This window comes from Gobio gobio, assembly GCF_949357685.1.
Source record: "Gobio gobio genome assembly, chromosome: 15".
NCBI lineage: Eukaryota > Metazoa > Chordata > Actinopteri > Cypriniformes > Gobionidae > Gobio > Gobio gobio.
This window is the reverse complement of record NC_137108.1, coordinates 2,164,881-2,182,380: the sequence shown is the minus strand read 5'-3', so window position 1 is coordinate 2,182,380 and position 17,500 is coordinate 2,164,881. Positions and strand designations below refer to the sequence as shown.

Genomic DNA, 17,500 nt, shown 5'->3' with positions numbered 1-17,500 from the left:
CAACCTAGCTATCAAAAATCTTTGTCTGCAATTTAATAATACTGACCAATTGACCAAAGCTCCGCTCGCTCAACCCAGAATGCCCCAATTGGTCGATGAAACATTGATTAAAATAAAGATAGCCTACAATTTATACAAAATGATATTTACTTTAAAGAAATGCTTTCTACAAAACAAAACTTAATGAAGTGGTCACAATCAAGTCTGACCCACTCCATGTCTCCTGGCATTGCGCATCTTATGATGTGTCCTTTCTAGGGTTGGGTACCGAAACCCGGTGCCAATATGGTACTTATAGAACCGGTATGTACCGGACCGAATCAGAACGCAGATTTCGGTTCCTCATTTCGGTGCCAAAATTCAAACGTGCTTTCGCGCTTTGGCTGAGCCAGAGACAGACGCTCAGCGCTGGTCACATCACAACTCATGACAACTATTCAGTGTTTTCAACCACATCTCATGACAACTATTCAGTGTTTTCAACTACATCATGTTTATTTCAGGTTTCAGACATTTAAATGATCATAAGTAACTTAGGCTACTAGCAAAAAACACACACTGATGTCTATGGAAGCGGCAATGACAATACTTTCAGACGGTTATAATTTGACTAACGTTACGTGTTTTATTCACATCAGATACATGCACATTATATAGTAACTATAAAGTTTACTCTATTCTTCTTCCAGTTCACTGGTCACTTACTTTCATGTATTTCGTGAGACGAGAATGAACTCAAGTGTTGTAAATCCGACAGATCCGATTCTGAGGCGCAAACTAACATGGCGCCGCCCATTGCGCTTTATAGATCAACTAACACACATTCACTCACACATTTGAACATCAGATAGTTCGTGACACAGTTAAGAAGTTTGAGAAGTTTGTGATTGCGGCTGCTGTGTGTCATGTGAGAAGCATGACGTGGCGCCATGGAAACATTAAGGCGATGCGTTCTAAAATATTTAGCCAGAGAATATGATCATATTTCAAAATAAAGCTGAAGCTGAAGCTGGTTTGTAGCAGAGCAAGAATACAGACTCTGCTGTTATTACTGTAACTGTTTAGAGTTATATTAGGCTTGTTGTAGTTGGGTTAGGTGGCTTAGGTTTTACTGTGAATTTGTAAATAAGTCAATAATAATTTGTAAATAAGTAAATTGTGTTTTGTATTTATTTATATTCATACATTTAAGTATACATTAAACCTTTAATAAATGGTTCAATTTAAATAAATAAATAAAAAGCCATTTAATGTCATCCACCTCGTTTTGTGGCCTTTTTAAAAAAAAAAAGTATCGGTTCAGGCACCGTTTAGGCACCGGAACCGTTTTAAAAGTATCGGTTTGGCACCGGAATCGAAAAAAACCCAAACGATACCCAACCCTAGTCCTTTCTCACTCATGCTGTTGACTTTTCATAATCAACATTGACAGATTACACCGATAGACATAAAAAATTACATAATATTTAAACATAAATATAAAACAAAATACATTTTATTATGCATTTCTCTTACAGTACAGATAAATTTCATGTCAGAGTGGGATTTGAGCAAATGTCGTTTTACCCATGAGCGTGAGTGTTTGTGAGTGGAGCGTTTTGCTTGAAATAAGCATAATATGAATATGAATAATATGAATATTTCATAATATGAAATTATATTTGCAACTCTTTGGTAGATTATACATTTATAATTTCTATTACATTACTACTAGTTAGGGTTGGGTACCGAAATCCGGTTCCAATATGGCACCGGTACTTATAGAACCGGTATGTACCGGACCGAATCAGAACGCAGATTTCGGTTCCTCATTTCGGTGCCAAAATTCAAACGTGCTTTCGCGCTTTGGCTGAGCCAGAGACAGACGCTCAGCGCTGGTCACATCACAACTCATGACAACTATTCAGTGTTTTCAACCACATCTCATGACAACTATTCAGTGTTTTCAACCACATCTCATGACAACTATTCAGTGTTTTCAACCACATCATGTTTATTCCAGGTTTCAGACATTTAAATGCTCATAAGTACTAGCAAAAAACACACACTGATGTCTATGAAAGCGGCAATGACAATCCTTTCAGACGGTTATAATTTGACTAACGTTACGTGTTTTATTCACATCAGATACATGCACATTATATAGTAACTATATAGTTTACTCTATTCTTCTTCCAGTTCACTGGTCACTTACTTTCATGTATTTCGTGAGACGAGAATGAACTCAAGTGTTGTAAATCCGACAGATCCGATTCTGAGGCGCAAACTAACATGGCGCCGCCCATTGCGCTTTATAGATCAACTAACATACATTCACTCACACATTTGAACATCAGATAGTTCATGACACAGTTAAGAAGTTTGTGAATATTTTGAATAAAAAGAAAAAACGAAATAAACCCGATACAGCTGAGCTGTCAGCGCTATTGCGGCTGCTGTGTCATGTGAGAAACATGACGCGTCGCCATGGAAACTTTAAGTCGATGCGTTCAAAAATATTTAGCCAGAGAATATGATAATATTTCAAAATAAAGCTGAAGCTCGAAGCTGGTTTGTAGCAGAGCAAGAATACAGACGACTGCTGTTATTACTGTAACTGTTTAGAGTTATATTAGGCTTGTAGTTAGGTGGCTTAGGTTTTACTGTGAATTTGTAAATATGTCAATTATAATTTGTAAATAAGTAAATTGTGTTTTGTATTTATTTATATTCATACATTTAAGTATACATTAAACTTTTAATAAATGGTTAAATTTAAATAATAAATAAATAAATAAAAAGCCATTTAATGTCATCCACCTCGTTTGGTGGCCTTTAAAAAAAAAAAAAAGTATCGGTTCAGGCACCGGAACCGTTTTTAAAAGTATCGGTTTGGCACCGGAATCGAAAAAAACCCAAACGATACCCAACCCTACTACTAGTACTGTTACTACTAATAAAACCAATCTCTGGGGGCCCCAAAAGTGCATGGGCCCTTAGAATTGTCCTAACTTTCCCCCCCTTAGCGGCGCCCCTGCACACACACACACACACACACACACACACATGAGCTGTGCGACAGGTTCACCTGGAAGAAGCCTTCCTCCGCCGGCCTGAGGGAATCCCACTCCGGAGAGTCCAGGAACTGGAACGGGTGGATGAAGTGCAGAAACTCCCCATTCACCGTCACGCGCATCCTGTCACGGAGAGAGGAGTGTGAGCACACACACAGTTAGGGGTGTGTGATATATGTGACCCTGGACCACAAAACCAGTCATAAGGGTAATGTTTTTGGAAATTGAGATGTATAGATCATCTTCAGCTGAATAAATGATCTCTCCACTGATTGTGTGGCTGTGTGGTTTGTCATGATGGGACGATATTTGAAAATCTGAGGGTGCAAAACAATCTAAATATTGAGAAAATCTCCACTAAAGTTGTCCAGATGAAGTCCTTAGCAATGCATATCACTACTAATAATACATTTATTATATATTTACGGTAGGAAATTTGCTAAATCTCTTCATGGGACATGATCTTAATATCCTAATGTTTTTTGGCATAAAAGAAAAATTTATAATTTTGACCCACACAATGTATTTTGGGCCGTTCCTGTTATACAGTGACTTTTCTGTCTTACTCTCATATTTTCTATAAAATGAGTCACATATTTATAAGAAATGGCTTAAATTATAAATGCAGGTCTTCTTTATCACTTAAACAGATATAATAGATATTAAAAAAACTATTTTGTAATTTACACACCTTTTTATTGATATATACATTCGATTTTATCATGTCCTCAGTGCAAAGTATTAACTTCCACAAGAACTATAAACCATGAAATGATAAAAATCTCTAAATATTTTTTGATTATGTTATAGAATAGGCTAAACTACCAGTTATACATATAAATCATGTGAAACTATGGTTATTTTTTTTACAATTGTCTCCCTGAAGTCATCTTCCACCCTGTTAGGATGTATTTCTCGACTTCCAGAAAAGACCACAATTTCATTGAGACAATTTTCAGGAAATTACATCATTAGTTTTTCCTGCTGGAATTCAACCGTACAAAATGAAGTAAGCTTCAACTCTCACCTCTACCTTATTTTTTTTTTTATTTATATTTTTTTAATGTTATCCTGCTTGTCCCACTCTTAAAGTTCCACGCGGTTAGGCTCTGTTATGAAGAATGTTTGTCCGGTCAAAAAAATTTAAAAACATATCTGACATAGTTATAAAAGTTCTGTTTATCTGTAGAAGGTCAGCTAGCTAAACGTTTATCAGTCCAAGAGCTATGGCTAACTTAACATTTTCCACCTTGTTAGATCTATAAACCTAACAGGGTGGAAATTCTAATAGAATAAATCATATTTAGTGTATACTGTATTGCAAATTCTATATACACATATATGTATATATAAGTATTATATATATAAAACCATATTATATAGGTGCAGTGCCACACGTTATTGATGGCGAATCATGCAGGACAATGAGGGAAAACTCATCCTCTGTTATGGTTTTCCACTTTTAAATAATAATTTGACAGCAACGTTAAATGTTTTGCATACTTGTGTTAGATTTTGGAAGGGGAGGATCATTAACAGCATATACAATATATGTTTTTGAACACATATTTTTATTATTTACCCTCCTGCTGGCAAAAATGGGTACAAAAAGTACCTGTTCTTAATAATCAAGACATTCTATTCATCTGTAAAATCCAACAGTTGTTCTTACTAAGACTTTTTTTAGTAAACTTTACTTAATGTCCAATAATTTGTTGAACTTACTTAAAACAATTAAGTAATCTGAACTATTTTTATGCTATGCCTTCGTTACTTAGAAAACTCAAGTAAACATTACTTGACTGGTTTGAGCACCATTTGCCAAAGCAAAAAAACAAGCAGGCGGACGGGCAAAGTGTTTTTGAGGTGGTGCAATTTTTTATAGACTTATCACTCATTTCCTCCACTTCCGGTCACCATGATGGCGATCAGTGTTCCCTTTGTTTGGACAGTTGGAACTTCCTTCATATTATAGTAATTAACTTCCTATTAATGCAGTGATACATAAAACAAGAAATCATAGTTGTATGATTTCAAAAGAAGGGAAGTAATATATATATATATATATATATATATATATAATATTTGTCCATTAATGATATACAACATAACTATATTTAATGTCAAATAATGATCTTTTAACATTATTTTTGCTAATATTTATGGCATAACCTTTTAATTGAGTTGATATAATCCCTCTATATTTGTCACAATATCATTTGACCATGCTTGAGTGTGTCACACAACTTTTTTTTATTTATTTTTTTATTATTAATACGGCCGTTACTATTTTACTTGCTGTCATTATTCCGGTTATACTGACAAAAGACAAATAGTAAAATAAAGCTAAAAATCGTAAAACGAAGCAATTAATTTATTCATGCCACAATGCACTCTGGGAGTACACTTACTCAGATCCCAGATAGAATTAAGTTGACAAAACTTAAACGGTTTAAGTAAGAACAGCATAATGCAATTAAGTAATGCTTACTTAATTGTTTTTACAGTGTAGTACCTGTAGACTATTGATAAGTAATAAATAAGTGTTGAATGGAGTTCAGTTGCTTTTTGTCTTCACTTATTTTTTTAAGTTCAGCTTACTTGAGAATTTTAAGCCAATCGGTTTCCTAATATTTTCCTAGTAATGTGAGCACTAATAACAAGTTAACATAACTAATAATTTTGAGTTAAGTATACTTCATTAACAAGTTTTCTGTACAAATTTTGCTAAGTTTTGCAGACAAAAAAATAATACGCTGCTTTACTTGAACATTTTAAGGCAATCGGTTTCCTCACTTTTTCTAAGTAAAGTCAACTTATTACGTTTTACAGTGTTATTGTTTCAAGAATTAAAAAAAATACCATGATGGCATAAGGGACATATACTATCCAAGAAAAACTTGTTGTTGTTTAACATTTACATTATTAACTTTTTGTGATAACTCTGTATATGTCCCTAACAGGGTGGAACAACTTCACGGCCCGTGTCTGAACAATGAAGCTACCCAAAATTATTTTTTTTTTAGTCCCTGAGCTTGACCAATATGTATTCCTACTAGTTAAACATGTCACCATTTTGGTAGAATGCTAAAAACATGAAAATCATGTACTTTTTTTTCCAACATTTATGAAGCCAAAATTTTACCACATACCAGGAATGACCCCCCAATGAAAGAATATGAGGTTAGGCCCCCCCAACACACACCCATTCTGCACCAAACTATCCAGAATCTAATACTGACCCATTACTCCAGCTTTCTCATTCCGCTCAGCGCTGCTCATCCCAGAATGCACAGTGTGACATGTTCAAAAATATGTGAAATAAGTAGTTCTGTTCCCAACTAAAGTTTTTTATATACTAGTAGTTGTTCGCATCTGATTATGTGCCTTACTCATGCTGCTCACTTTCCACAATCAACATATGAAATTAAAATAATAATAATATTTAAACATAGCCAAACTATGAAACTAAATCTGCTACGTTTTCTTTAACCCTCTGTCTGACGAAGGCGTCGGCGCGTTCTGATGGATTTTTTCCTTTATGACAGCGGAAACAACTCACAATACGCCGTCATTTTTAGCCATACAGAGATAAGATCAAGACATAATTACAAACTAAAAACTGCTCGGGTTATGTATATAACCCTTGTTCCCTTTCGAGGTAACTCGCACTGCATCGAGACGACACTTTGGGGATGCTCCCTTAGCATCAGCGAATCTGAAACCAGAATGCCAACTAGGCCAATCCGATTGGCGTGCGTGATGGCGTAACCGTGACGGCATACCCGGAAGTATAAAAGGGGAGCTGGAACGTAATGTCGGCAGTTATCGCTCTTCAGCAATAGCGCTCTGTGTCAAAAAACTGTCTGTCTATTTATTGTTGTACGTCAGTGAGAAAGTGTGTGAATGATGGAAGAGAAAATGAGAGAGTTCAAGCAGTGTGTGCATCCTTGCCCTCGTTATATGTCGGGCTCGGATACACACCTGCTGTGTGTGCACTGTCTGGGCGTTCAGCATGCTCTCGAGGGAGCCGCTTGTGAGCATTGTAAAAAGCTGACGCTCAGAGTGCTCCGCTCTCGGCTGGCCGTGTTTGATGAGGCCGGCCATGGTTCTGGACCCGCGGTCGATGAGGCGGCTCGGCGTCGCAGATCATGGGGTTCACAGCGGGACTTGTCAGAGGGTTTCGGGACTGCTGCGGCACTCCCCAAAGTGTCGTCTCGATGCAGTGCGAGTTACCTCGAAAGGGAACTGTCTACTTTTATTTGTGTACACTCAATAACAGCATAGGCCGTGGACTCAGGGAACAGATTATTTTGCACTCCACTCCAAACGCTGTCTTCATTTCAAAAATGTATGTTTTTTATTAAACGCAAAGTTTTTCATTTCAAAAGCATTTCATTTTTCCAACAAACGAAATTCCGAGCCAAAATAACAAAGTGGTAAAAAAACTTTGAGTTACCACCATCAAATGCAAACATTTCGCTCGTCTCTGAATGTGGCAATGCGTCACAATAACCTGCGTATGTAAAAGCGGATCATTCTTTACAGATGATGGTGTGTTTGGACAGAAGACGAGACTGAGTTCTTTATTAAACTCAGAAAAGAAAAGAGAATAGAAAATTCCACAATTTAACAAGAGCTTGAAGCAGATCAGAGAGAGAAACACCCAGAAACGCCTCATATGTGCCGCTCAAGTATAAGGTGCTTTCCTTGCCATCAGTGCTTGGATAATAAACTCGTCTCCTTCCATTAATAATAATGGCGTGCGGTGGCTGGGACATAAACATAACAACATGTGTGGCATAATTTTTGGAATATCTTATCAGGAGAGGAAAAAAAATTGTTTTAGTTGCATAACATCTGTTAATTGAAACGCTGTCATTTCGCAATATTTTTTTTATAAACTTTTAGAAAATATCACAAAAGTTTTGCGCAAATCTGTAATGGAAACGCAGCTGACTCACTGCCACCTACTGGTGCTTTTAATTTCACATTTAAAGTATCATTTTGTTTTTTAAATAATTTCAAAATATCAATATTCAACGCACATTATTTCTGCCTGTGTAAATTAGCTTCTGTGCTTCCTCTGTAAACATGACTTGTGTTGATGCTGATTTCATCTGATTGGTCACAGCTCTATTGTGTATTATTGAACTGATTAAAGGCACACTATGTAGTTTTTCGCCGCTAGCGGTCTCTGGAGATTGAGCGCTAGGGGTGTAACGATACACTCGTGTCACGATTCAATATAAATCGCGATACTGAACTCACGATACGATATGTATCCCTATATTAAGCCAATATAGTTATTTTTGCTTTTGCTTTTTCTCCCACATTCAAAACGAACAGATGGTCACATTTTCTTCCATGATGTTCAACACACATACTTCTGTTAAAATCTCAGGAAATGTGGTTTTAGGGTTTCATGACCCTTTAAATGATGTTTGAGCTCTCACTTTGAAGAGTGTGTGTGCACTTCAGATGATCAATGCAATCCCTCACAGCTCTAATCTCAGGAAAGCGTGTCAAAATGGCCACTCAAACTGTAGATGTTTAGCTCATCCAAGATTTTTAATTCTGCATTTACTCACTCTCTCATGTTTCTGCGCGTCACACAATCATATGAGCGTCTGTGTTTACTACAGTATGAGCGTCGTGAATCTGTTCATTATCGTTCGTGTCTCTTCAGAAGACGGGTTGGGATTCGACACTCCATTAGTTCTTTTACGACACCTTTATGACATTTATTGGATCTGTTTAGTTCGAGAGGAATGGACTTTAAATGGAGGAACAGAAATCCCACAGGTTTCATAAAGAATATCTTCACTTGTGTTTGGAAGTTTAACAAAAAACCACATGATGGTGAGCACATGATGACAGAGTTCACATTTGTAAAGTTGTGTTTGGGTGAGTTATAGCTTATAAACAGGCCGACTACAGCAAGAGCCGTTAGATAAAACAACTCTATATCGCCAATCATATAGTTTCCATCAACGATGCATATCGTCACATTTTGATATCGCAATATATCGTTAGCGCAGATTCATCAGTTGTTGTGATGAATCCCCCTAAACTTCTGTCCAGATCCCCTAAAAAATGTGTGATTAGCCTTTCAAACATATGAAACTGGCGGAGGCTTCGTCTTTTAATCAGCGAGTTCTTCAATCCGCAGCAGCGTTGAGCAGAAGCAGAGGTGTGTGTGTGTGTGTGTGTGTGTGTGTGTGTGTGTGTGTGTGTGTTGATCTGAGCTCTCATTGGTCTGTCACCGCTCATCAATGTCAACATATTGGACAAAACCAATCAGATCAGAGTAGGCGGGGCTTTATGTTCACAGAAGCTGCTGAGGCTGAGCTGAACTTTAGCAGCGACTCGATGTCAAGTGAGAAATATGAAGATAAACTAAACACTTCATATCTGAGCTGCTTCTGTAAGTCAGAAATGATAAACAAATGACAGAAATATTCACACAAATTAATAAACTTTTGTCTAATTTCGCCATTTTGATTGAAATAGGCCTATGGAATGGCATTTATAATATAATTAACAAGCAAGAAATATTAACTTTTTAGAAATATTAAGCCGTTTTCTTCAGATTAGGCATAAGATTAATAGTAATGAATGTGTGCATATTGTGAATTTAATCATTCCATGTGTAGCTCTCAGTAAAAGCTCAGCTTTTTTCAGCTTGTATTTGGCATAAGATTAGTAATGAATGTGTGCATATTGTGAATTAATTTAATAAATTGAGTTACCTAGCTTTCCTGTTAGCCTTCAGTAAATTAACATGTCTACAAAAATTATTAAAAAACATATAAATATCAGTTAAACATATGTTTACCGTCTTCACTGACAAAAATGGAAAAACTTGATCAGTCATATCTGCCACTGACATGGTTTTCAAGTTATTGTTATCTATGTTTTGGCGCTCAGAACATCTTAAAATGCACATGTGTAGATCATAGAAATCTATATTTTCTGAACCCCCCCTAACCTCACATTTCGGATCTCAATGCCTACATTGTATGATTAAGGGATGTACAATATATGGTCATGCAGAATAAGGCATTAATATTTGTTTTATAAGTAATAATAAACAGCCAATATCCTAATATGCATACTAATAAGTTATTAGTGACTAGTTAATAGTGAGAATTGGACCCTAAACTAAAATCTTTTAAAAAAATTCTCCATACCCTCACTGAGGCTGAGCCTACTATGAGACACTTGTTCACACTGCAGTGAGCGAGATCATATTTGGCAATAAAACATAAATCATCAACAACAGCAGATTTACACAATCAGACTAACTGTGTTGAGCTGGAGAACAATGAGGAGTTTCTGTCCATCAATGATCCAAACAGTGGCTAATAAAACATATCAGATATTAAAGCGCCGCTAGTGTTGCCATGGTTACCACACAATAACACCGCGGGGATGATGTCACTGATGGGCGACACACACACACACACACACACACACACACACACACACACACACACACACACACACACACACACACACACACACACAGGCCGTGTCCTGGGGAAAATCACTGATTTAAACATTCTCGGGAACATTTGGGATAATGAACACAAGTCAACAACAGTGATGCCAGTAACGCGTTACTCTAATCTGACTACTGTTTTTCAGTAGCGAGTAATCTAACGCGTTACCATTTCCAAACCAGTAATCAGATTAAAGTCATTTATCAAAGTCACTGTTACTATTTTTGTCATTTTCCTTAGTAAAAATATATATTTTTGCTTTCTTCTTGCTTCTCGGGGAGAGCATTTATATTAAGTGAAGTCAAGAAAGACGGTCTTTATTACATTTTTTATTAAAACAATTTTTTTCAGGAAATATTTTTTAATTTAAACTTTAAACTTAAAATGTCAGGAGATATATTTTTGAACAAATGCATTTCCAATAAAGTGAGTGTTGGCAAAAACGGTTGTCATTTTTATGTTGAGGCGGCAGGGCTGTTGTCGGCAGCTGCTGAATGTAACTAATAAAGTAACTTCTAATCTAACTTAGTTACTTTTAAAATCAAGTAATCTGTAAAGTAACTAAGTTACTTTTTAAAGGAGTAATCAGTAATCAGATTACTTTTTCAAAGTAACTGTGGCAACAGTGGTCAACAACATATATGCTCATCTCTATATACCCTATTCATTAACAACATGTATTCTTATTTCTGTGCCATAGTTATTATATTGATTAATAATAGATATTTAGCTAATCTGTGTACTTTGTATATGTGCATTTCTGAAATGCATAACATGTACAAATCAATTTAAATTGTAATGTAGATGCATTTTCTGTGAAGCTGCTTTGAAACGATATGTATCGTAAAAAGCGCAATACAAATACATTTGAATTGAATGAAAAAGTTGAGTTACTCCAACAAGACATTAAAAGTTCAATAAACTAAAATCCCAGTTGAGGCAACATAAAATTAGTTACACCAACAAACTTTCTGCTATCTTGAGTTATTTAAACTAAGTATCTTGTTGAGTCAATTTATAATTTATAAGAATTGACAAAAAATGTAAAATGTGTACCTTGAATGCAATGTAAGTCGCTTTGGATAAAAGCGTCTGCCAAATGCAGAACTGTAAATGTATAATTAATAGTTGTGCCAACAATGTAAAAATTGGCTTAACTATGGATTTTGTTGAATCAACTCATTTTTTTAAGGCAGCCAGGTTACTTTTTCAAGAATAGTTAGTTGTAGTTCATACAACTAAGAAATCTACTCAGATTAAATGGAGTAGTTGGGCACTGGTAAACTTAATATCTTAAGTATACTCAACATTTTAGTTAAACTGACTTATGAAAATTAGTTGAGGTAGCAAAAGCCTCAAATCCTTTTTTATAGTGTTGCAGCAAAATATCAGCTACTGTTCGTTACCAATAATAATAGACAGAGGTGGACAGTAACGAAGTACATTTACTTGAGTACTGTACTTAAGTACACTTTTTAAGTATCTGTACTTTACTGAAGTATTATTTTTTAGGGATACTTTTACTTTAACTTCATTTGAAAGACAAATATCTTACTTTTTACTCCACTACATTTCTATCAAGGTCCTCGAAGGTGAAAGTCGTTTCTGTAGCAGCTTTGCAAGACAGTGGATGATTTTTTTTCTTCTTTAAAAGTTTTTTGTTTGTTTTTGTTTTTGCAAACAGCCTATCAAGAATCACTTTTGTAGGGTCATGTGAAGTTTCCCAGCATTACTGACTGGCTTAATTGTCCAAATATATAATGGATTTTTTAAAATAATGTGGATCTTTCATGGGTTTTCTACTACATATTTCAGTAAGAGACATCATTTGTTGTCTTAAAGGGTTAGTTCACCCAAAAATGTAAATTGTGTCATTAAAGCCTCATGTGGTTGGACACCCGTCAGACCTCCGTTCATCTTCAGACACAAATGAAGATATTTTAGTGTAAATCTGATGCTCTGAAAGGCCTCCATTGGCTCAATGCACTTTACACTCTCAAGACCCTTAAAAGACACTAAAGACTAAAGTTACAAAGTCCATCTCACTACAGCGGCTCTACAATAACTTTATAAAGACGAGAATAGTTTCTGTGCGCAAAAAAACCCTAAATAAAGACTTATATAGTGATGACGATTTCAAAACACGGCCTCATGAAGCTTCGAAGCGTTATGAATCAGTGAGTCGATTCAGCGGTTCAGAGCGTTATGAATCAGTGAGTCGATTCAGCGGTTCAGAGCGTTATGAATCAGTGAATCGATTCAGTGGTTCAGAGCGTTATGAATCAGTGAGTCGATTCAGCGGTTCAGAGCGTTATGAATCAGTGAGTCGATTCAGCGGTTCAGAGCGTTATGAATCTGTGAGTCGATTCAGCGGTTCAGAGCATTATGAATCAGTGAGTCGATTCAGCGGTTCAGAGCGTTATGAATCAGTGAGTCGATTCAGCGGTTCAGAGCGTAATGAATCAGTGAGTCGAATCAGCGGTTCAGAGCGTTATGAATCAGTGAGTCGAATCAGCAGTTTGAATCGCCAAATTTCAGCAGTTTGGCGGTTTGACAGGCGATCCGAATCATGAATCGACTCACTGATTCATAACGCTCTGAACTGCTGAATCGACTCATGGATTCATAACGCTTCGAAGCTTCATGAGGCCGTGTTGTGAAATCGTCATCACTATATAAGTCGTTATTTAGGGTTTTTTTGCGCACAGAAACTATTCTCGTCTTCATAAAGTTATTGTAGAGCCGCTGTAGTGAGATGGACTTTGTATCGACGTCTTTAGTGTCTTTTAAGGGTCTTGAGAGTGTAAAGTTGAGCCAATGGAGGCCTTTCAGAGCATCAGATTTACACTAAAATATCTTCATTTGTGTCTGAAGATGAACGGAGGTCTGACGGGTGTCCAACCACATGAGGCTCAGTCATTAATGACACAATTTACAGTTTTGGGTGCACTAACCCTTTAACACCTGGGATCCCTTTAAGTGAACGTGAACAGTTGGGGGAATATCGGTTGTGTATCAGTGTGTAGGATTTGTGCATTCTGCCTTAAAGGGACAGCAGCTTTGTAAAGAGCTTTGAAACTTTTATACAAGTATTTAAATTAGTTTAAGGTAGTCGTATGCTAGCGTGTCGGATGGAGCATCACTGACTGGCTTAACCCACCATGATGGCATAGAGTGCATTTATACAACAATAATACAATAATGCATTGACATAAAAAAGGACTTTTACTTTTGATACATAAGTACTTTTATAAACAAATACTTCTGTACTTTTACAGAACGGAGTAATATTTGACCAGCAGTACTTTTACTTTTACTCAAGTAATGGAGTTGTGTACAGCGATGCCAGTAATGCGTTACTCTAATCTGACTACTTTTTTCCAGTAACGAGTAATCTAACGCGTTACTATTTCCAAACCAGTAATCAGATTAAAGTAACTTATCCAAGTCACTGTGCGTTACTATTTTTGTCATTTTCCTTACTAAAAATATATATTTTTGCTTTCTTGTTTAGTCTCGCAATTTGTTTTCCTGCATAGAGGAGAATTACGAGGCGGCCGCTCCGTCTGTCCAAAAAACTCAAGACAGGCAGTCACTTGCTCAGATTAGGCATGTCGTGATAATTAAATAATCATCAGAAATATATATTGTCACATTATCCTTCAGCAATCATTATTCGCATATTATTATTTGCTAGCAGCCTACAAAGTCATCTAAAGCCATTCCATAGCTGAATGTCTTTCCTCCGCTGCTCTGTCATTCTCCGTTCGGCAAAACTGCGCGTCGCGTTCGGTTACAGTCAGCAGCTGCACGGTAAAGCTCACTCCATATGATATATTACCGTTATAATACTTGATATGTTGATAAAATAATTTATCTTGCTGGAGTTTATCTAGCGGTTTCTGAAAGATGTTGTGCTCGAGCTACCCAGGTGACAACACAAGGACTATTAATTAGCATCACACGCACAATAACCGGAATTGTGAAGAAACAAATAATCAGTGAATGTTTGGACCGATATAGGCTACATAGTAGACTAGGATTTGTGGGCTCAACGCTCATCTTCTCTTTATGCCGTGAACTTTTCAATGTGCACTCGCGCTGCACAGCGCCCTCTGACCAGAGGTGGACAGTAACGAAGTACATTTACTTGAGTACACTTTTTGAGTATCTGTACTTTACTGAAGTATTATTTTTTAGGGAAACTTTTACTTTAACTTCACTACATTTGAAAGACAAATATCGTACTTTTTACTCCACTACATTTCTATCAAGGTCCTCGAAGTCAAAAGTCATTTCTGTAGCAGCTTTGCAAGTCAGTGGATGATTTTTTTTCTTCTTTAAAAGTTTTTTTTGTGTGTGCAAAATGTAAATGTCTTGGAGAAAGAGAAGCATAGACGTAGGCATGAATCTGAAAAAGCCTGATGAAAGAGCTCAGTTCAGTCTGTTTTTTTTTTGTGTGTCTCTGAGATGCCAGAGCACGAGTACTGAATAGAGCTTTCTTTAGCCTTTTTTCGCACTTAAACAGACCAATACACACAAAATGTCAATGTTCATTTTGGAAAGTATTCATGTAAACAAAGTTGATTATGTCTTAAGTGAACGTGAACAGTTGGGGGAATATCGGATGTGTATCAGTGTGTAGGATTTGTGCATTCTGCCTTAAAGTGACAGCAGCTTTGTAAAAAGCTTTGTAACTTTTAAGTATTTAAATTAGTTCAAGGTGGTCATATGCTAGCATGTCGGATGGAGCATCACTGACTGGCTTAAACCACCATGGCATAGCGTGCATTGATACAACAACAATAATAAAATAATGCATTGACATAAAAAAGGAAATTTACTTTTGATACTTAAGTACTTTTAAAAGCAAGTACGTCTGTACTTTTACTTAAGTAAAAATTGTTTTTAACAACTTTCACTTGTAACAGAGTAATATTTGACCAGTAGTACTTTTACTTTCACTCGAGTAATGGAGTTGTGTACTTTGTCCACCTCTGCCTCTGACTCCATGTTGCTTTAAGCGCATCATTCTGCACCAGGGATGCGCATTTAAGCGCTTTGTTGCCACTCTGTTTTGAAGCGTTTCATATATTTTCATAGTTTTGTGCACTTAAAGATTATTAAAAAATATATTGTTCTCACGTATCGATCATATAATTGTTGTCCCTTTACAGAGCTGCACATCAGGTTTACAATAAACCATAAATCTTGTAATTTTATATTATTTGTGTAGGCCCATATAATTATTTACATTCATATATAAATATAAATTAAAACATTAAATATAAATAGTTTTTCATAAATGTATTTAATAAGAACACAAAGTAATTTGTACCTTTTCATTAACATGTTTAGATTTTATAAAATTAGTCACAATTTCAGGAGATACATTGTTGACGTTACTGTTAAAAATGCACTTCCAATGAAGTGTTGGCAAAAACGGTTGTCATTTTTATGTTGAGGCTGCAGAGGTGTTGTCGGCAACTGATGAATGTAACTAATAAAGTAACTTGTAATCTAACTTAGTTACTTTTAAAATCAAGTAATCTGTAAAGTAACTTAGTTACTTTTAAAATCAAGTAATCTGTAAAGTAACTAAGTTACTTTTTCAGAGTAACTGTGGCAACACTGGTTGTGTAGGCTACTTTGTCCACCTCTGCTAATATGGATATGATGTTTGTGTATCTCACCTGCCCGAGAGCAGAACGGACAGCTTGTCGATCGGGGTCTTGCCCTCCATGGCGAAGCACAGCTCCTTCTCTAGAGTGTGGATATCGCCTTCACTGCACTCCACGATCTTCCCGAAGTGTGTTAGGGAGACTCCCAGCTTTTTGAACATGCACTCGTAGAGAGCCTGGAGCTCCTGGCCGAAGGTGACGCTGCGCAGTCGGTAGGACGCGTGCCCGAGCTGCGCCAGGGAGAAGGCGAACAGCGCGAAGCTCCAGGAGAACGCGTCGCTGGTGCAGGGCTCGGACCACGAGCTGACCGACTGGCAGAAGAAGCCCAGCGCCAGCAGACTGAACATGTAGAGCAGGCCGTAGAAGCCGCTGCCGCCCATGAAGCCCAGCACCAGCAGGATATGCGCCAGCTGGAACGCGGAACCCTCGGGGTGTTCCCTCCACTCGGAGCACACCGGGTACTCCAGAGCCGCGCTCGCGTTATTCTCCGGTAAATCAGCCAGTGGATCCATGATGGGGTATATCAACAAACGCGCTGTGTGTGTGTCCCGCTGCAGAGATCTGATCTGAACACACACACTCAGAGAGAGAGAGAGAGAGAGAGAGAGAAACCCGAGCCTTCAGAGACACGCGGGATAGTTTGGCGCTTTGCTTTGGAGACGGAATGGACTCAGTGAGTCTGGGATATGTTTCTGTTTCTCCTGGAATCGCTGCTGGAGATCTAAGCTCTCTATACTTTGGGAACATTAGATGTAACTTTAGTATGAATTAAAGAAGCTGGAATACAGGAACGCTCTGATTTCATGAGTATATGACACTGTTCAATCACTATTAGGCTACTATTATTATTATTATTATGTAGCAGTGAAGGAAGTTATAGGGTAACCTGGGGTAAGATGTGGCATTAGAACATCACTTTAACACACTTACATGTGTGTGTGATATGATCGAACAGCTGCGACACACACACACACACACACAAACACACACACACACACACACACACACACACACACACACACACACACACACACACACACACACACACACACACACACACACACACACACACACACACACACACACACATGTTTGTTTTTGTGAAATGTGAGGACATTCCATAGGCGTAATGGTTTTTATACCGTACAAACCGTATTTTCTATCCCCTTACACTGACCCTAAACCTACCCATCACACACACACACACACACACACACACACACACACACACACACACACACACACACACACACACACACAC

General features: G+C 37.1%; 1 protein-coding gene across 1 annotated transcript in view; it reads right to left on the bottom strand.

The window, feature by feature from the left end:
* Positions 1-16,796, bottom strand: part of popdc3 (popeye domain cAMP effector 3) — an 18,347-nt gene extending 1,551 nt beyond the window's left edge. Inside the window, exons 1-2 of the mRNA XM_079837900.1 lie at positions 16,252-16,796; positions 3,068-3,176 (exon numbers count right to left, since the gene is read on the bottom strand). Of these exons, the coding sequence (XP_079694026.1) occupies positions 3,068-3,176; positions 16,252-16,751 (609 nt within the window). The 5' untranslated portion in view covers positions 16,752-16,796. The remainder of the gene's footprint in view (positions 1-3,067; positions 3,177-16,251) is intronic.
* Positions 16,797-17,500: the final 704 nt, after the last annotated feature.